Genomic DNA, 20,551 nt, shown 5'->3' with positions numbered 1-20,551 from the left:
TCAAAGTATTCTACTTATTACCTAAATGAATTCGCTCATTTTCAAAGTAAATGATCGAAATGCTCTTATGCATGTTAACATGTGCTAGTGCAAATTACAACATAACTTAAGATACGTTGCGTAAGTTAACATGCACTAGTGATATTTGTAAAATAACTTAACGTAAGTTAACATGCGCTAGTGTAATGTGTAACGTGAGTTAACTCACGTTGACATTTATACTAGCGTGAGTTAACTTACGTTCATAGCAGACAACAGAAACTGCAATAAATGCAGTGCAGTAACAGAACTGAAACTTGAAAAGTGTAGAATGATCCGAAACTACCAGCAAAATGAAAAGGTTTTGACGGTACATTACCTGTTCTTTGATGCTTGATGAGCGTAGAAACTTGTTTCCTGACGATTTGCAATGATTTAGAATGAAGATTTTTACCCAAAATTTTGCACTTTTGGGGTTTTTGGAGGTGGAGGGAAAGAAAAAATGGAGCTTTATGGTTGCATACTGGATTTTGAACGAAAATAGTACTTAACGCAAGTTAACATGCGCTACGTGACAAGTCACGTAGCGCATGTTAACTTGCATAGGGGCATTTCGGTCATTTACTTTGGAAATAAGCGAAACTATTTGAATAATCAGCAGAATTCATATTCAAATACTTCTTCCACTTATTTTCTAGCTTCCAAGGAACAAGATTGACATTAGAGATAGCTTGAGTGGTTAACGTAGAATCACATCAAGCCATAAATAGATTGTACAATACTCCAAATGTATAATTCAATATTACTGTTTGAGGGATGTTTTAGGTATATTGAAATAGGCTAAAAAATGTGTATGCATTGTATTAGTAGTGCGTGCACACACACAAATTAAGTGTGAATCTAAACTTCAAAAGTTTGATTTGGTGGTAAAAAAGATAGGTCTTAGACACAAAGTTTTCATGTTTGAGCATCCACTATTGGACTCAAAAAAAGATAGATCTTGGAGAATAAACTTTGAGAATATTATAGATCGGAGGAAATCATTATAAATTTAGTTAAGAAATATACAAAAAAACATCTTAAAAAATATTTAGAATAATTGTGGGCGATACGTGACTTAAAAAGCTTTGTTTGATTGATTAATTAAGTAGCCTTTTTTTTTTTTACAATCTTTATCAAATAACCTACTGGCTATCAATATTCAATTTAAGTTCACATTTATTAGAAAACATTTAATTATTTTACTCATTTAACTTTTATAAAGAACATGAAGAAAAAATCCTTAAAATGTCCAATATACCTTTTTTTTTGAAGGAAGTGGCCAATTTATTTTTTTGTTTGATTATTTTGACTAGAACAAATTACTAACTTGTATATATATTTTTTTACAATAATATAATCAATTTCTTGTTGTAAACAAAATCAAAAGTTTACTTAATTTTATTTTAAAATATAAAGAAAAGAAAAATATACAAGACTAACATAAAGACGTCGTCCTCCTTCAAAAAAAAACATAAGACGTCCTAATCCTAACTTGATATTTGTGTTTATCAATGCATTTAATTTTGTATTTTTTTTTTGTTCTTAAAAACAACCGAAAATAGATAAGAGTAACATGAAAACATCCTAATCCTAATTTAAAATTGCATAAAAAAATAATAATCCTAATTTAAATTCACCCTTTACTTACTATTATTTTTTTTGCTAATACAAGTTCACATTTTTTTTAAAGTATACTAATGATTATAAATTCATCTTTAAAATGTACAAATGAGGTGGCTTTGTGTTCGAATCAGATCATTGCATATATGTCTGTCTCCTGAGAAGTCACTTAGTTGTAAGGTTTGTCCTGCAATCTGGAGGTACTCGGTTCGAGACCCGGCACCACGAGATCATTGCATATATAGTATTATACAATAATTCTTACCAACTGAGTTAAACTCACGGGAAAAGTTCACATTTACTGGACAACTTTCAATTTTTTACTAAGAACTTAAAAAATATCAATTTTTTTAATAAGAAGAACTCAACAAAGATCTTGGAAATAATCAATTTCTCTCTTTTTTTCTTCAACGGAACAAACTACCAATTTCTATAATTTTTCATATTAATATGATCAATCACTCTAATTTTTTTTATGTATTTCACATTTTTTTTGAAGGAACATAAAATTTTATTTAAAAAGAAGGAAAAATATATTTTCTTATTAAAAAAAAGATATTTTTTAAGTTCTTAGTAAAAAATTAAAAGTTGTCCAGTAAATGTGAACGTATCCCGTGAGCTTAACTCAGTTGGTAAGGATTATTGTATGATACTATATATGCAATGATCTCGTGGTGCCGGGTCTCGAACCGAGTATCTATAGGTTGCAGGACAAACCTTACAATTCACATTTCGACTTGATAGATTTCTTTTTTCCGAGGAGTGGTGTTTGAAGTGGCCGAATTGCCTTCAGGTTGCTCAGTTGAGAGGTCTTTCTGATCACTGTGCCTTATTTTTATCAGTTGACGAAGAGAATTGGGGACCCAAACCTTCTAGATTTTTGAAATGTTGGTCATATACTAGTGGGTATGCAGATTTTGTCAGTAACAAGTGGAGGTCCTTTCAGATCGACGGTTGGGGTGGTTATGTGTTAAAAGAAAAATTTAAATTGATGAAAGTGGCTTTGAAGGAGTGGCATGCTGCTCATTCTCAAAATATTCTTGGGAAAATTACTTCTCTGAAAGAGCGTTTGGCTGTGTTAGATGGTAAAGGGGAAGTTGAATCGTTGACGGTCGCTGAATGTGATGAGTTATATGGTGTGACGACAGATATTCATTCTCTATCCAGGTTGCATACTAGTATTTTGTGGCAGCAATCTAGAAATCAGTGGCTTTCAGAAGGTGATGCGAACTCAAAGTTTTTTCATTATGTTATGTCGTCTCGGCGGCGTCGTAATGCTTTGAGCTCTGTTTTGGTTGATGGTGTGGAGATTGAGGGCGTGCAACCTGTTAGGCACGCGGTCTTTTCTCATTTTGCGAGTCACTTTCAAGCGCAAAATGTTAATCGACCGAGTGTGGAGAATCTCAGGTTTATATCCTTGTCTGTATCGGAAGGAGGAGGTCTCATTACTCCTTTTTCGGTTGATGAAGTGAAGGCGGTTGTTTGGGATTGCGATAGCTTTAAAAGTCCAGGCCCAGATGGTGTTAATTTTGGGTTCATAAAGGAGTTTTGGCCGATTCTAAAAGATGATATTATGCGGTTTGTTTTTGAGTTCCACCGTAACGGTAAATTAACTAAAGGTATCAATTCCACGTTTATTGCTCTTATTCCAAAAATTGATAGCCTGCGTCGTCTTAATGATTTTCGACCCATTTCTTTGGTGGGGAGTTTGTATAAAATTCTGACAAAATTGTTGGCTAATCGTTTGAAAGTGGTAATTGGTAGTGTTGTTTCTGAATCTCAAATAGCTTTTGTGAAAAATAGATAGATTCTTGATGGTATTTTGATAGCTAATGAGGTGGTGGATGAGGCACACATATGTAAGAAGGATCTAATGTTGTTTAAGGTAGATTTTGAGAAAGCCTGTGATTATGTTGATTGGGGTTATTTGGATGCAGTCATGGAACGAATGTCTTTTCCTTTTTCATGGAGAAAATGGATTAGAGAGTGTGTTAGCACAGCCACGACATCTGTGCTAGTTAATGGCAGTCCTACGGAAGAGTTTAAGTTGTTTAGAGGCCTTCGACAAGGGGATCCTCTCTCCCCTTTCTTGTTCTTGTTAGCTGTAGAGGGGCTTAATGTCTTAATGAAAGCAATGGTTGATGCTCAGTTGTTTGATGGTTATAGGGTGAGGGCGGCCAACTCTGTGGTTTTATCTCACCTTCAATTCGCGGATGATACATTGTTACTTGGTGTTAAAAGCTGAGCAAATGTTCGTACTCTCCGTGCCACTCTTCTTATTTTTGAAGCAATGTTTGGGTTGAAAGTGAATTTTAACAAAAGCATGTTGGTGGGGATCAATATCTCTGATTCTTGGCTTTGTGAGGCAGCCTCGGTGTTGAGTTGCAAAGTGGGTAAGGTTCCTTTCCTGTACTTGGGCTTGCCTATTAGGGGTAATCCACGTCGTCTTAGTTTTTATGACCCTATTTTGAATCGAATTAAAACTAGACTTACGAGTTGGAATAACCGGTTTCTCTCCTTTGGCGGACAGGTTCCATTGAAGGTCTTAGTTTTTGTGTGGAGACTTCTCCGGGATCGATTACCAACAAAGACTAATTTGGTTGATCGACGGGTGCTGTCGAATGATTTGTCCTTATGTGTTGTTGGCTGCGGTCAACCTGAAACGACACAACATCTCTTTTTATTGTGTAACTCTTTAAGTTCGCTTTGGCATATGGTGCGTGATTGGATTGGTTGTTGTGGGGTGAATGTTGATAATATTTCTGACCATTTTTTACAGTTTACTTATTTGACAGGTAGTGCTCACTCTAGATGCTCTTTTATGCAACTTATATGGCTTCTTTGTGTGTGGGTTGTGTGGAACGAACGAAATAATCGTCTGTTTAATAATGTTGTTACTCCCATCCCCCGTTTATTAGACAAGGTTAAGATGTTTCCTTTAGGGTGGCTAAAAGGTAAAAAAGCTACTTTTGTTTTCGGTACCCAACAGTGGTGGTCTTGCCCTCTTGTTTGTTTGGGTATAGGTTAATGTTGCTCTGCTGTGTGTGGTTTGTAATTGTTGTAACTTTTGGTTTCTGTGGCAGTCTCTAAGGCACACCTTATGCTTTCGGAACTGTTTTGTTATATAATTCCATTTTAGCTTGTTAAAAAAAAAAAAAGGAAAAAGAGAATAATAACATGAAGACATCCTAATCCTAATTTTTTTTTTTTTAAGGAATCTAATACAAACTTGAATTTGTGTTCATCAATGCATTTAAATTACCATTTTTTTTTTTAAAATAAACAAAAAAAGATAAGACGTTAGTATGATACTTTTTTTTTTTTAAACAACGTTGATATAATACGCTGTTCAATGATTTTCAACGTTAGTGTAATATGTTGTTTAATGATTTTTTTTTTCTTTCTAAATTTAAACCATTCAATCCAATATACTTATATGTATGCCCGCCACAAAGCTTGTATGTCAACGGATAATATTGGGTCTCTACACTAGTTTTTGTGTTTTGGTGAATACACTAGTTTTATTTTTTACTTGTTAAGAACTTGAAAAAGATCACACAATTAATTTCTTTCTTTTCACGAAACAAATAATCAATTTCTACAAAATATATTTATCATTTTTTTTTTAAAATTTATCTACATTACTTAAAAATAAAATAAATAATAAAACAGTAAAAAGATAAGACTAACACCCCCTGATCCTAATCGTAAATTAAATTCGTGTTTATCAATGCATTAAAATTATTCTTGTTAAAAAAGAAACAAAAAAGATAATACTTTTAATTTTAATTTTGAACACGAATACATTCTAATCCAAAAAAACAAAATTTATGTTTATCAATGCAAACATAGTAGTTTGTTACGTTAACATAATCGTAATTAGTGAATGAGTATTGGATGATAACGAGTATTAGTAGCGGATCAACACTAATCACACCCTTTTCAACACTATCTACATACAACAAATTCCGTTTCACTTCCACTAAACTCACGATCCAATATACTTATAAATACACACCTAACCACATGCAATCAAAAACACATCTTTTTCTCTTCAATTGTTTTTTCGTGTGATCGTTCGATTTTGTGCGTTGTTGCTATGGATATCGATCTTTCTCCTCAGGTTGCCAAGAAAGTTTACGGTGGCGATGGTGGATCGTACTACGCTTGGTCACCTTCTGAGCTTCCTATGTTGCGTGAAGGTAACATTGGTGCTGCCAAGTTAGCGCTTCAGAAGAACGGTTTTGCTGTTCCGAGATACTCTGATTCTTCCAAGGTTGCTTATGTTCTTCAAGGTAAATAAACTTTCATTATCTAATTCGTCTTTTTTATTTTATTTTATTTTATTTTGATTTGATGATAATTATTTGTTTTTCGATTATGATTCAGTGTTTTTATGTTGATCCCTCAATTTAAAATTGTGAACGCCATATATGGTATTCTCTGTAGCACCGATGCATTTGATAGATGATGTATCTGGTGTGCGACACCAACACTGCATGTGATTACATTCAATTATTTTATTTTTTCAATAGTTTTATTGTGTTAGTGTTGTAACTGGTGTTTGTGTTGTTGGTGTTTCTTGGATTATGTGTTACTTTTCATTGGTTGTATAAATATGCACCTAGAGATTCTAAAAATTCTTGTTGATTGAGTTTGTTTGGATTGACTTATTTAAGCTTGTCCAATGACATAAGTTGTGAGTTTGAGTAAACCTTTGTAAACAGCTTGTAACATTCTTTTTAGCTTATTTCTATAAGTTGTCCAAAGATTTCTTATGAAAACAACTTATAACATATAAAAAAACAATTTTTTTTATTTTTTTATTTTTTTTATCATTTGCTATTGAGATAGCTTATACATAAGCTCTTATCATTATAAGTGCTTGTGCTATAAGCTGTTTATCCAAACAGGCCTGTTGTTTTTGTGATACTGTTAAAAATATTTTATTTTTTGTATTTTATACTGCTAATGTGAATACAAATATTGATAGTATAGTAGAATTGTTGAGATACTTAATAGTGATGATTTGTTGTAACAGGAAGTGGAGTTGCTGGAATTGTGCTACCTGAATCAGAAGAGAAGGTTGTTGCAATTAAGGAGGGTGATGCTTTAGCACTTCCCTTTGGTGTTGTGACATGGTGGTATAACAAAGATGACACTGAGTTGGTTGTTCTGTTCCTCGGCGATACTTCTAAAGCACACAAGGCTGGTGAGTTTACTGATTTTTTCCTGACTGGTCCTAATGGAATCTTTACCGGATTTTCAACTGAATTTGTCGGAAGAGCTTGGGACTTGGATGAGAACAATGTGAAGACACTCGTTGGAAAGCAATCCGCTAAAGGGATTGTGAAGCTTGACGGAAAAATCAGCCTTCCTCAGCCTAAAGAGGAACATAAGAAAGGCATGGCTTTGAATTGTCTGGAGGCACCATTGGATGTTGATATTAAGAATGGTGGAAGGGTTGTTGTCTTGAACACCAAGAACCTTCCTTTGGTTGGTGAGGTTGGTTTAGGAGCTGATCTTGTGAGGATTGATGGAAGATCCATGTGCTCTCCTGGATTCTCTTGCGATTCTGCTTTGCAGGTTACTTACATTGTTAGGGGAAGCGGCCGTGTTCAGGTTGTTGGTGTTGATGGTAAGAGAGTCTTGGAGACCACTTTGAAGGCTGGAGATTTGTTCATTGTGCCGAGGTTTTTCGTTGTCTCAAAGATTGCTAACAATGATGGAATGGAGTGGTTCTCTATCATCACTACCCCTAAGTAAGTTTTTCTTAACTTTTAATCAAATTGCAGATACTGTTATCCTTTTGTTGTTTGTTATCTTATTTGTTGTTATATATACATCTGATAAGTGATAACTGATGCACTCATTTTCTGCCTAGTGTATACATAGATTTTGGCTATTCTATACTCCCAAATTTGTCTATCTGGATTAATTTTTTAAACTTATCTTTTGTTACGTGAAGCTGTTTGGAAGAGCTCTTACGAAACAGGAACTCAAACTATTGTCAGCTTATTTCCATAAGTTTTATAGGACAGCTTATTAAAATAGCTTGCAACTTATATGAAAACAGTTTGGCTTTGTTACTCTATCTTTTATTATAGAAATAGTGTATGCATAAACACTTGTACTATAAGTCTTGGTGTTAGAAGTGTTTAATTAAGTTGTTGATCTAAACAAGGCCTTGATATGGTGTTTTTGTGGGAGGGGGTGTTTGTTACACTTAGTGGTTAGTTGGGTCATGTTCATGTATATCTTTTGAATTACTGATTGTAGTGCGTAATAATCAAGGAATGTTCTTTTACTTGTAATTTGTTGTCAACATATTATACTTACTGTGGTTATGATTGTTGTTTTTTCAGTCCTGTATTTACACACATGGCTGGAAGTTCTTCGGTGTGGAAGGCGCTATCACCAACAGTTCTGCAGGCTGCTTTCAATGTTGATCCAGAAGTTGAGAAGCTCTTCCGTTCAAAGAGGACCGCTGATGCCATTTTCTTCCCTCCTCCAAATTAAAGTAGAATGGAAATAAGTTTTTAGTTTTTTTAATGGCATTGCAAATAAGCTTTACTAAGCCGTTATAGATAATAGTTTTTTCTTTCTTTCTACTTTATTAAGTTTCTACACTTCTATTTTGGATTTAAAAGAAATTGAATGATTGCCTCAATTTATTTTTGGGGATGACCTCTCTTTTGATCTGTCTTTAATATTTATATTGCTGCCTTATATATAGTTATTTTTCTTCCTATGGATACAATTTTTGCTTAATGATAATAAAAAATGAAGGCAAGCTAAAAAAACTTTCAAATAGTATAAGTTGGGACGATTGATTTCACATGGGCTTGAATTCAAAGCTCTTTTTGGTCTTTGGATTCTCACATTCTTTGAATTAGCAGTATTTTAATTTCTCTGCATCTAGGCTAATTGTTATGCATTCATAGCAACGTTTTTTGACGACATCTTTTTCATGATTAACCTAAATGTTGGGAAACTCTTTTTTGACTCAAAATGTGGGAAACATTTTTTGACTTAAAAAGATGTTGGGAAATTCAGGAACTTCAAATTAAAGAATCTAAAAATAATATTGAAGTAGTTTACACAGACAAGTTCATAGAAATTAAACACAAGCAGATCGATGAATATCAAAGGAGAAGAAAGACTGATTTCATGAGACTACTGGCTCCATCAATCATTTTCACTCTTAGACATATACTAATTCCATTTTTCATTTATTTTCCTTCATCAAGCAATGAACAGTTTTCTTTGGAGAGCTTTCCCACATCTCTTTCTGTTACCATGATAATCTCCTTGGCGGGATGCTAGGATCACATATCCTCTGCTTGGTAATTGCTCTTTGTTGGCCTCCTAAATAAAGGGATAAACGAACTTCTAATTGTAGGGTTGGTCAAATAACCTAAGCACAAGCCAATTATATATAACCCAAAGACTCTTACGAATCTCGTGATTTTAAATTTCAACTTTCAAATATATTTTTTTCTTCAAAAAACATGTTAAATGTATTTTCTTATGGAATTAAATGCACTGCAATTGTTCTATATAAAAAAAGTACTTCAATTGAGTCCCCCACTTATACAAAAACATGCATTGTCACTTTAAAGATTAAAACCACATATTTTATACATGTTTATATGTTGTGGTACTAGAGTTAAAATAATACAAAATTCATTGAATGTGTTGAGAATATATATATATATATATATATATATATATATATATATATATATATATATATACTTTGATCTTCTCACATATCTATTTATAGTAAATTGGGGGCAACTGCCCCACTACTCTTTTGAGTATATTTCTTGTTATTCATAATAAACAGATTAAATATCAAAATTAAATCTCAAAATTGTTATACAAAATTTCCTAACAAGTGAATTGATCTAAAAGCTTAGTCTTTAATTGAAGCTTTTGCATAAAATGGTCAATATTAAACTCTATTTATAATCTCTTTATAGGTTAAACTTGGCTAATGAGAAGGTCTAATCAAGAGGGTAGATCAAAAGATGTTAGTTAGTCCAATAACAACTAATTACATGAGTATCCTTAAAAAAAACTAATTACATGAGTAAATGACTCAAAACCCACAATAAATTCATCTGCTACAATAATTTGCATTTTAACGATCAAGACATTTAAACTGGGCTTCACATCAAATACAAAAGTTGTAGTTATGCTTCGAATTTTGCTCTTCCCCCTGCATTTTTCGCTCGCGCCCTGCAGCCATCCTAAAAATGTCCTTACGTTACTTAACTAACGCAGCGTGACTTAAGTCACGCACCTGTAAAAACCATTTTTTACACCTGCGTGAATTAACTTACGCTAGTTCAACTTTTGGGTATGTGCTCTTCTGTTAAAAAACGTAAGCTAAATTGACAGTGAGGGACTGATCAAGATTCATTATTCATGAGTACTGGTCCATCTGAAAGACAAATTAATATAGACACTTTTTTTTTTTGAGGGAAAATTAATATAGACACTATATACACTAATAATATAAAATGATCCAAGAAAAAAATAGGTATGTAATATTAATGGAAATGTCAGTGTAGAATGAGGAAAGTTGGTGATGGTATAATTTAAGCGGCATCGTGTGATAAGATGAGTGGTCATAGTGGCAGTCACAAGGAGTATGAGGTGAGACATGCATCGTGCAGTAGTGAGAATAGAGAAAGATAAACAAACCCAAGAAATTGAACTAACGTGAGTTAACTTGCGTAAATATAAAAAACGGCTTTTATATGTGCATGACTGACTTAAGTCACGCTGCGTTAGTTAAGTAACGTAAGTGCATTTTTGGGATGGCTGCAGGGCACGAGCGAAAAGTGCAAAGGAAAGAGCAAAATTCTTATGCTTCTTAGCTTTCCAATGCATGCTCACACACTGCAATTAATTAAGTACAACTTATGTTATGATCTGCAGAAGGAGGAAAATGTTAAGATGGAGTAAAATCCAAAAAATAACTAAGAATTTCAATGATGCCCAATAAAGACACCAAAAATGGTACATTATGCCAAAAAGTATTTATTATGCATTACCCAAAATCGAACATCAACGCGTTTATGTTCGCTTAAGGTCCCGTTTGGATTGGCTTATTTTGAGCTTATGTGGGCTTATCTACTCGGATAAGCCTTTTTAAAGGTGTTTGGGTAAATAAATAAAAGAGTAAATTACACTTCCCTCCCCTCAAAGATGCTTGAATTACACTCTCTTCCCCTCTTAAGTTAAAATATACACTTTACCCCCTCAATATTTTTTTTATGTTAAAATTTATACTCCCCTCCCTTATAAGATGCTTGAATTACAAACCCCTCCCTTAATAATTAAATATGTACTACACTTTAATCTATTTGAACATAAATAAATATTCTTATAATATATATTAATTTTGAATCACCATTTAAGAAAAAATAATTCATTTCTTTATAGTTTAAATGTCAATGATAATTAAATTTAAATATATTGCTATTGATTTTATAAATTAGAGTATAAAATTAACTTTTAAATAATCATGCTTTAATGATTTTAGTAATTTTTCACATATTTTAATTTTGTTTTGGATTGTTTCATATTTTATAATAGGGTTTGAAACTACATGTTAATGAAATTGTGAATAAAAAATAGTGAAAAATATGTATTCAATTTTTTATTATATTAAAATAGACCCGCAATACTATTTTTTTTTTAAGTGTGTTAAATTATTATTTTTTGCTAGATTATTAGAAATAATAAAAAAGAATATTTAGGGAGTAAAGTGTAGATTTTAACATAAGAGGGGAGGGGGATGTAATTCAAGCTTCTCTTAGGGGAGGGGAGTGAAATTTTTTCTAATATGTTTTGAATAAGAGGGGAGGGGTGTAACACTCCTATTTCTATTAAAGCAATTAAACATGCGAATAATACATTTATTCAAGAAATAGAGGCTACGCCATTATACAAAAATTCAAAACCTTAAACATGTATATAAACTTCAACAGTCGCAGCGGAATATAAACCAGAGTAATCCAAATATACATGTCATGAATCAATTATTACATCAACATAGATGAATCTCAAAATCCCAACATATGGGTAATCTCCAAACATAACAAAGTCCAACAAAAGCTAATCTAGACCGACACAACCAAGCCTAGATCAGAGCCAACTAAACTCTAAACACTGATATCGGAGAAAGCTCCCGATATCCACCAAGCACAAAAACTTACCGAGCAACTAACCCTGCACAACGTCTACTCACCCATACAGGCAAGTAGGCGGTCAAAACCACTGGGGTGAGTATTACATCAACATAATCAAATCACAGATAAGCAGGAATAGCATAATCCAATATCATGTAATGAATCATAATTATATAAGTTCCATACATACATTATTACCACAATCCAAGTCTCACCGACATATATTCAACGAACATATCATCATCAATAATCATCATTCACAATTCCACCAATTTCATGAGTTCATCAATTCACATAGTTAATCATGACATGATAGAACAATCCATCAAATACAAGCATCACCATTAATCACTCACAATCACAAGTACATCAATTAATTTCACAACTAGGACTCATGTCACCTCATGATATGATCCTAGACACAACACCTATATGCATGCGGTACCGGTCATCACCAATATTTAGGCCGTCGCCCATCATCACCAATATGGATATTCAAAAATATCCGTCATCACTAATATGAATATATAAAAATATCCGTCATCACCAAAAATGTATGCATGAACATATGACTCAATAACAATGCATATGTCCACACAACAACTCACCATATCATCACCAATATTATTTGCATTTATGCAATTACACCAATAATTCATCACCACATACATAATCAACACCATATCATAATAAACAATGTATATGGATTCACCAATATCACCCCTTCACATAATCTCATATCAAATACATGATTTGCTCACATTCCAGGTAAAGAGGAAAGTACATCACCTTGAGATAAACCTCACATTCAACATTCAATTATATTAATTATCTTCACAACATTGCATTAACAAGAAAACATGCCCACACACAAATAAATCGTAGTATTCATCATCGCACAACAACATGATTATCAATAATCAACAATGTTATCCAACATCAACTATCACATATAGTTTCACCATTTCAAGCATTCTCATATTCCAAGTAAGATAGCATACATATCTCATGACAACCATCATATCCAATACGATCATCCATTCATACAACTTCACTTAGCCATATAAGAATAGTCACGATAAATCATAAGACAATTGACTCAAGAACATTTCCGACCAAAACCATATCAAGTGGCAAACGACCAACTTTGATAATTTCCAAAACAAAGAAACATAAATAAAGTTGAAAGCTCTCAAACAATCTTAACCAATCATGTATTCATGAATTTAAGTTGCCTCCGGACCATTAATCATTAATCCAAGAACAACTTAAGTTCGTATGAAAACCCCATTTCACAACTTTTGACACTCCCACCCGAAATATCTCTTTTTACATGATTAAGATGTTTGACCACTCTTATAAGTTTTACCTAAGTCTAGATGAGCTGTAGGTTCAATTTATAAGTCCCAATGTTTACAAAAGTTTGTTTTCGACAAAAGTCTAAAGTTTCAAAACTTCCCAAGTTAAGACTCAAATGAACAAATTCAAGTTTAGGCAAGCTAATCATGTTCCAGTAAATTTTAGGGGATTAACAGTAGTTAAACATGCTTAAAAATCATTTTACAAAGCTCGGATTGGCCCCCAAAGACCCGGAACAAAGATCAAAGTGGCTGAAAACTGGTCTTGCTCGCTTAAGCGTCCATCTGCACGCTTAAGCGTCCAAGTTCCAGTAGCTAATGCAACTGCACGCTTACCAGCTCGCTTACAGCACGCTTAAGCGTGCAGACATCACTTTGTAGCGTCGCTTAAGCGACCATTCAAAATTATGCAGAAAAAATGTTACGGGTTTGAACCCCTTTTCACCCAAAATCCCCAATTTTGATCCCTCTTTGCCCAAATATGTTTCCAAAACATGTTTATAGGTCAAATAACTCACAAGGATACTCAAAAACACATTGAACATGAAAATCAAACTCACTTTTAGCCAATTCACCATTTTCACGAAAACACCAACAACATCTCATTTCTCAACCACAAACCATGAATCATGCAAACCCAAGCCATGAATTATCATCAACAACATGACTTAACAACAACAACAACAATTGATCATGACACTTATCACAATTCATCAACAACAATGCATAATTCATCAATTGAGTATATTTTCAACACATACCCATTTTCATACACTTTGAACATGTAATTCAACTAACACAATTCAATTATTCATAACTTCATACATCTAAACATGTCATCATAATTAGAGCACGAATTTCATCACTTATGAACAATTAATCAATTCATCCAATTAAACACTTTTCATACAAATAATTGAAAATTACAATAAGTGATTATGATGAATTCTAACCCCCTTACCTTAGTTAGGTTAATCTCTCTAGCTTAGGCTTCAATTTTGCTCCTAGCTCAACTCCAATCCTTGATTCTTCAAGTTCCTCTTCTCTCTGACCCTTGCTTCCTCTTGTTCCCACTTTCTCTCTCTATTCTCTCCAAAAATATCTCATGAAGGAATATGTATGGAAATTCTCATAAGAGTAGGTTTATATAGTGTGTCTCACAACTGGGCCTAACCCTCAACTTAATGGACTTAACCCATTTCTATTCACATCTCAAATGTTTCTACACTCCAATCGGTAATTCACTAATAACGGTCAAGTAACGGTAAAATATCACTAACGGTCACTAAACGGTAAAATCTTAATTTTACTCTCGTAACTTAGTAAAACAATGGTTCCCACTAATCACTAAAAGTAATTCTCACCAAAAATTATAATTTTACCCGTTCTCACAAAATGACCAAAATACCCCTAAATCCAAAATGACTAAATTACCCTTCTAACACAGAAACCCATGAAAATGCACCCAATGATGAATGATCACACACAAGCACATATAAACACACAATAAAAGTAATTAAAATAAATATAGCGAAAATCGGGCTGTTACAAGGGGGAGTGTATATTTTAACTTAAGAGGGGAGGGGAGTGTAATTCAAGCATCTTTGAAGGGAGGGGAGTGTAATTTACTCTAAATAAAAATAGCTTATCATAGTTTCATAAGCTGCTTATGCTATATTTTAATAAGCCTAAATTTTCAGCTTACCCTCCGGCTTAACAAGGAGCTTATGAATTTATGTAATCTCCTTCGATTCTCTCTGGATCCACTTTTTCAAAACATATATTTTAATTATAATTTTTTTTGAAGGAATATTTTAATTATAATGTTAGTTATCTTTGGCGGTGCATGAGTAACAAAATTGCTATATACTTATCTTACAAAAGTAACACACGTAACTAAGATTTTTTTTTTAAGGAAGATTTTTATTATTTTTTTTTGTTACGTAACAAAATGAAACTGAATAAAAAAAACAAACTTAACTTGTCTTTTTTTGGTAACAAACTGTACACTAATATTTATATATATGATAAGTTTATTTACACCTCTAATGTTAATTTTGTCTTATATGAATATTGATATTTTTTTTAAGGACAAATATTGATTATAATATATATATATATATAAAATTATAATTAATATATTATATTAGTTTTTTTACGCCTTGATTAATTTCATAAAAAAAAATCTTGATAATTGTGGTTCAATTCTTTGATTTTTTTTTTAAATTAAAAATATTTAAAATTTCGATAATTATTTATATAATGTCACATCTAAACACTTCAATTTATATAAGTACTTTTTAGTGTACATATCCAAACATAAATAACTTATCAAATATAAAAACTTATGATGTAAGCTCTAATGTTATAAACCCTAATATTATAAGCATCTATATAAGCTGTTTATCCAAACGAAACCTAATTGTATATCCACATTATTGTAAAGTAATTTTGGTAAATAAAAAAAAATGGTAAGACCGAAGTTATCTTTAGAAAATTGCGAGTAAGTATCCACAATCAAACTAAAACCGGCCACATGTACTCCACTAATTATATCAAACATAAAATTCTAAAAACAAAGTTAATGGAGTAAGTTTAGTTTTCCATTTTCATCTTTTAAATTTCATCCAACACCGTAAACATTTCACTTTCAGATTTCCTCCTCCATGATCTCGTCGTATTATTCGCTTCCGCCGCTAATCACTCCACTTCCCAAAGACTCGACTAGGTTAGGGTCAGGGTTATCTATGCACTTATTCTGCATTAATCATTTTTGTAGAGTTGTAAAAATTACTAGGAAAATACTAAAGAATGCTCTTAGAACATTGATTAAGATGATAAAAATAAAAATATTGCATTGAGAAATGGTGAAAAGCTGATGAATTTAACTTTTTAAAAGTTAAAATATTATTAAATTCAATTTAAATTTACTTCTTTTGGTTTCTTTAACAAGTGTTTAATAAAGACACAAATGCCGGACACTTGTTAATCGATTTAAAAAAAAAAACGATATAGTTAGTTGAATAACAAAACGTAAAAAAAGAAACGATATACTTGATTAAAAACGCGATAAAAAATAAAACAGAAAAAAAGATAAGAGTAACATGAAAACATCCTAATCCTTTTGTCAAAAAAAAAAGAAAACATCCTAATCCTAATTTAAATTCACTCCTTTACTCATTGTTATTATCTTTCAAAAATATTACTATTATTTAGTTTAAACTATTGTAATTACTCACTTAGTATTGAATAATAACGAGTTTTAAATTTGAATAGTGGATTAACACTATCTACACATGCAGTTTGTTACACTTCTACCTATAAATACACCAAACCACATGCACTCAAAAACACATCAAATTTTTTCCTCTGCTTTGCTTTTTTGTGTGATCGTTCGATTTTTGTGTTGTTATCATGGATATCAATCTTTCTCCTCAAATGGCCAAGGAAGTTTACGGCGGCGATGGTGGATCGTACTATGCTTGGTCTCCTTCTGAGCTTCCTATGTTGCGTCAAGGTAACATTGGTGCTGCCAAGTTAGCTCTTCACAAGAATGGTTTTGCTGTTCCGAGGTACTCTGATTCTTCTAAGGTTGCTTATGTTCTTCAAGGTAACCAAACTTTCATGATCTAATTCATCTTCTTTTTATTTTTTATTTTTATTTTTTTTATGATAATTATTTGTTTTATAATTTTGATTCAGCTTGATTGTTTTTAATTGTTTTTATGTTGATCACTTTATTGGGGATATGATAGCAATTTAAATTATCATATGTAGTATCAATGCTTTTGATTGAAGACCGTGTGTCTACTTACATCAACACGTGATTACATTCGATTAATTTCTTTTTAAAAGTTTTATGTGTTAGTGACATATCTGATGTCTATGTCGTAGGTTGAAGTTGTTTTGTGTTTGTATAACAGAATAAAAGTCACTTAAAAGAAAAACCAGTTATAAAAACATGATTTTCTGAGAAGCTACAGAAAACACTTCTAATTTTAAGTAGTTTTTAGATTTTTATAGATTCTCGTCTTTTTAAAATTTGTTACAAACTAATGAAGTTTTCTTAAAGGGATTATTGTTTAAAAAGGTGATTTTTTTTTATGAGAGAAGCAATAATAAACTGGCTCTAAATATGCATGCAGAGATTCTAATAATTCTTGTTTGATTTTGTTTTTGTGATAAAGTTAAAAGAACATTATTTCATACATGAGGTTTCAATTTTAACTTTTTGTGTTTTGAGAATTTTATTTTGTATTTCATACTGCTTGATTACCAATATTGATAGTATAGTAGAATTGTTGAGATACTTAATGGTGAAAATTTGATGAAACAGGAAGTGGAGTTGCTGGAATTGTGCTACCTGAATCAGAAGAGAAGGTTGTTGCAATTAAGGAGGGTGATGCGTTAGCACTTCCCTTCGGTGTTGTGACATGGTGGTATAACAAAGAGGACACTGAGTTGGTTGTTTTGTTCCTTGGTGATACTTCAAAAGCACACAAGGCTGGTGAGTTTACTGATTTTTTCCTGACTGGTCCTAATGGAATCTTTACCGGATTTTCAACTGAATTTGTCGGAAGAGCTTGGGACTTGGATGAGAACAATGTGAAGACACTCGTTGGAAAGCAATCCGCTAAAGGGATTGTGAAGCTTGACGGAAAAATCAGCCTTCCTCAGCCTAAAGAGGAACATAAGAAAGGCATGGCTTTGAATTGTCTGGAGGCACCATTGGATGTTGATATTAAGAATGGTGGAAGGGTTGTTGTCTTGAACACCAAGAACCTTCCTTTGGTTGGTGAGGTTGGTTTAGGAGCTGATCTTGTGAGGATTGATGGAAGATCCATGTGCTCTCCTGGATTCTCTTGCGATTCTGCTTTGCAGGTTACTTACATTGTTAGGGGAAGCGGCCGTGTTCAGGTTGTTGGTGTTGATGGTAAGAGAGTCTTGGAGACCACTTTGAAGGCTGGAGATTTGTTCATTGTGCCGAGGTTTTTCGTTGTCTCAAAGATTGCTAACAATGATGGAATGGAGTGGTTCTCTATCATCACTACCCCTAAGTAAGTTTTTCTTAACTTTTAATCAAATTGCAGATACTGTTATCCTTTTGTTGTTTTATATTTGTATATATGCATGTGATGACTGATAACCGATGCACTCATTATTTGTCTAGTGTATACATAGATTTTGGCTATTCTATACTCCCAAGTTTGTGTCTTCGAGATGTTTATTTAGAATTTGAAGTCACTCTCAACATAACATAAGAGCTTTCATGTTTCTTTTTCTTGGCAGGATTGAACAATTTAGTTACCATTAGCCTTGTAATATCAAGGAATATTGTTTTTACTTGTAACTTGTCACAAATTATACTTATGATGTCTTACTGTGGTTATGATTGTTGTTTTTGCAGTCCTGTATTTACACACATGGCTGGAAGTTCTTCGGTGTGGAAGGCACTATCACCTACAGTTCTGCAGGCTGCTTTCAATGTTGATCCAGAAGTTGAGAAGCTCTTCCGTTCAAAGAGGACTGCTGATGCCATTTTCTTCCCTCCTCCAAATTAAAGTAGAATGGAAATAAGTTTTAGTTCTTCTTTTATGGCATTGGAAATAAGCTTCAATAAGTCGTTATAGACAGTAGTTTTTATCTACTTTATAAAGTTTCTGCACTTTTATTTTGGATTTATGAGGAGTTGATTGCTTCAATTGATTTTTGGGGATGACCTCTATTTTGATCTGTGTTTAATATTTAGATTGTTGTCTTATAGTATATAGTTATTTTTCTTTCTATAAGATACAATTTTTGCATAATGAATACTGATAAAGAATGAAGACAATAGACAGCTGAAAAAACTTCCTGAAAACATAAGTTTGGATGAATGATCTCACATGGGCTTGAATTCATAACTTGTTTTGGATTTACATTCTTTGAATTTGCAGTAGTTTAATTTCTCTGCATTTAGGCTAATTGTGGTGCATCCATGGCAATGTGTTTGACAATGTCTTTTTCAAGATTAGCCTAAATGCTGGGAAACTCTTTGACTCAAAATGTTGGGAAATTTAGGAACTTCAAATTTAGAGAATCTAAATATCAAAGTACTAGTTTACTGTAGTTAAGTTCGTAGAAATTGAATACGGCCTGCTCTATTAGTTGTTTTGCGCCCCTTTCGTGGGCTCAAAACTTTTACTATGCACAAAATAATTAGTGGATGCTATTTGATTGATGGTGCCAGCGTGATAATATCGAGAGAAAAGAAAAACTGAATTCATGAGGCTATTCATCAAGTCATTTTCCTCTTGGATATATACCTCCTTAGTTCCCTTTTTATTCATTTTCCTCCATCAAGCAATTAACAATATTTTCTTAGGAGAGGCTCTCCACATCTATAAATTATTGGGTTAATTAAGTTTTTAGTCCCTATAAATATTCACAGTTTTGTTTTTAGTCCCTACAAAATAAAATCACACTTTTTAGTCCCTGTGACATTTTCCTTAAGCATTTTAGGGACTAAAAATGCTGATGGAAAAATTTTATAGGGACTAAAAAAGTTTATGAAAAATTTTATAAGGACTAAAAATGTTGATGGAAAATTTTATAAGGACTAAAAAGTGTGATTTTATTTTTTAGGGACTAAAAACAAAATTCTAAATATTTATAGGGACTAAAAACTTAATTAACCCAAAATTATTTTTGACATGATAATCAGTCTGCTGGATGCTAGCATTCAGGACTGTTCCTGTGAAATAGGAGGCTCGGCTCTCTTTTTAAAATAGGCCCTAGTAAAATAAAACGTAATTTTTTTGTGTAGTTAAATTTCATTAAAAAAAAAAAATCAGAATCAGAAGAAACTTCCAAACATGAAAGGAATTAAAAAAAATTAAGTAAAATAGGTGAAATTTATCTACCGGTGTCGTTTGAATTTGTCACTCCTCTGTTGTGGAAAAGGGTAAAACGAATGGTTTATGGGAAGAAAAAATGATTGTTGTGATTCTTTCATTGAAATAGCTTTCTAAATTGACTGATTAAGTGGTTATACAAATTAGGGGTGGTTTGATAGGATCCGATTTATGTACAAAAAGGAGAACTGGAGTCTAAAAAAAACTCAAATGTGTACTAAGAAAGAAAAGGATATAACATATATATTTTTTTTGTTTAAGTGGGGGTGGATATTATATTTAATTTTTCGTTAAAGACCCATAACATTTGGAGGTTCGGCCTGATTGAGCACCTTGCACACCCTCAAAATCGGGCCTGCTAGCATCACATATCATGTGCTTGGTAATTGCTAATTGCTCTTTGTTGGCCTCGTAAAATAGGGACAAACGAACTATAAATATTCTAATAATCCCA

The 20,551-nt window shown here is 32.6% G+C and overlaps 2 protein-coding genes across 2 annotated transcripts; both read left to right on the top strand.

Annotated features, from left to right (window-relative positions):
• The first annotated feature begins 5,526 nt into the window (after nucleotides 1–5,526).
• Nucleotides 5,527–8,357, top strand: LOC25492476 (glutelin type-D 1). Its single transcript, XM_039833798.1, has 3 exons — nucleotides 5,527–5,936; nucleotides 6,683–7,403; nucleotides 8,007–8,357. The coding sequence occupies exons 1-3, from the start codon at nucleotides 5,741–5,743 to the stop codon at nucleotides 8,158–8,160; spliced, it is 1,071 nt and encodes a 356-aa protein (XP_039689732.1). The 5' UTR covers nucleotides 5,527–5,740; the 3' UTR covers nucleotides 8,161–8,357.
• Nucleotides 8,358–16,586: 8,229 nt separating this feature from the next.
• Nucleotides 16,587–18,929, top strand: LOC25492475 (glutelin type-D 1). Its single transcript, XM_013600623.3, has 3 exons — nucleotides 16,587–16,814; nucleotides 17,541–18,261; nucleotides 18,612–18,929. Exons 1-3 carry the CDS (start codon nucleotides 16,619–16,621, stop codon nucleotides 18,763–18,765), a joined length of 1,071 nt encoding a protein of 356 aa, XP_013456077.1. The 5' UTR covers nucleotides 16,587–16,618; the 3' UTR covers nucleotides 18,766–18,929.
• The last annotated feature ends 1,622 nt before the right edge of the window (nucleotides 18,930–20,551 follow it).

This window comes from Medicago truncatula, chromosome 4, assembly GCF_003473485.1.
Source record: "Medicago truncatula cultivar Jemalong A17 chromosome 4, MtrunA17r5.0-ANR, whole genome shotgun sequence".
Taxonomy (NCBI): domain Eukaryota; kingdom Viridiplantae; phylum Streptophyta; class Magnoliopsida; order Fabales; family Fabaceae; genus Medicago; species Medicago truncatula.
The sequence above is the reverse complement of the archived record's forward strand: the minus strand, read 5'-3'. Positions and strand labels throughout refer to the sequence as shown.

What these genes read in the sequence shown, in the direction of transcription:
- LOC25492476 (XM_039833798.1), top strand. Translation starts at nt 5,741, where the DNA reads ATGGATATCGATCTTTCTCCTCAGGTTGCCAAGAAAGTTTACGGTGGC. An exon ending in GGTTGCTTATGTTCTTCAAG is followed by an intron (nt 5,937 to 6,682) that starts GTAAATAAACTT and finishes TTGTTGTAACAG; the next exon opens with GAAGTGGAGTTGCTGGAATT. An exon ending in TCTATCATCACTACCCCTAA is followed by an intron (nt 7,404 to 8,006) that starts GTAAGTTTTTCT and finishes TTGTTTTTTCAG; the next exon opens with TCCTGTATTTACACACATGG.
- LOC25492475 (XM_013600623.3), top strand. Translation starts at nt 16,619, where the DNA reads ATGGATATCAATCTTTCTCCTCAAATGGCCAAGGAAGTTTACGGCGGC. An exon ending in GGTTGCTTATGTTCTTCAAG is followed by an intron (nt 16,815 to 17,540) that starts GTAACCAAACTT and finishes TTGATGAAACAG; the next exon opens with GAAGTGGAGTTGCTGGAATT. An exon ending in TCTATCATCACTACCCCTAA is followed by an intron (nt 18,262 to 18,611) that starts GTAAGTTTTTCT and finishes TTGTTTTTGCAG; the next exon opens with TCCTGTATTTACACACATGG.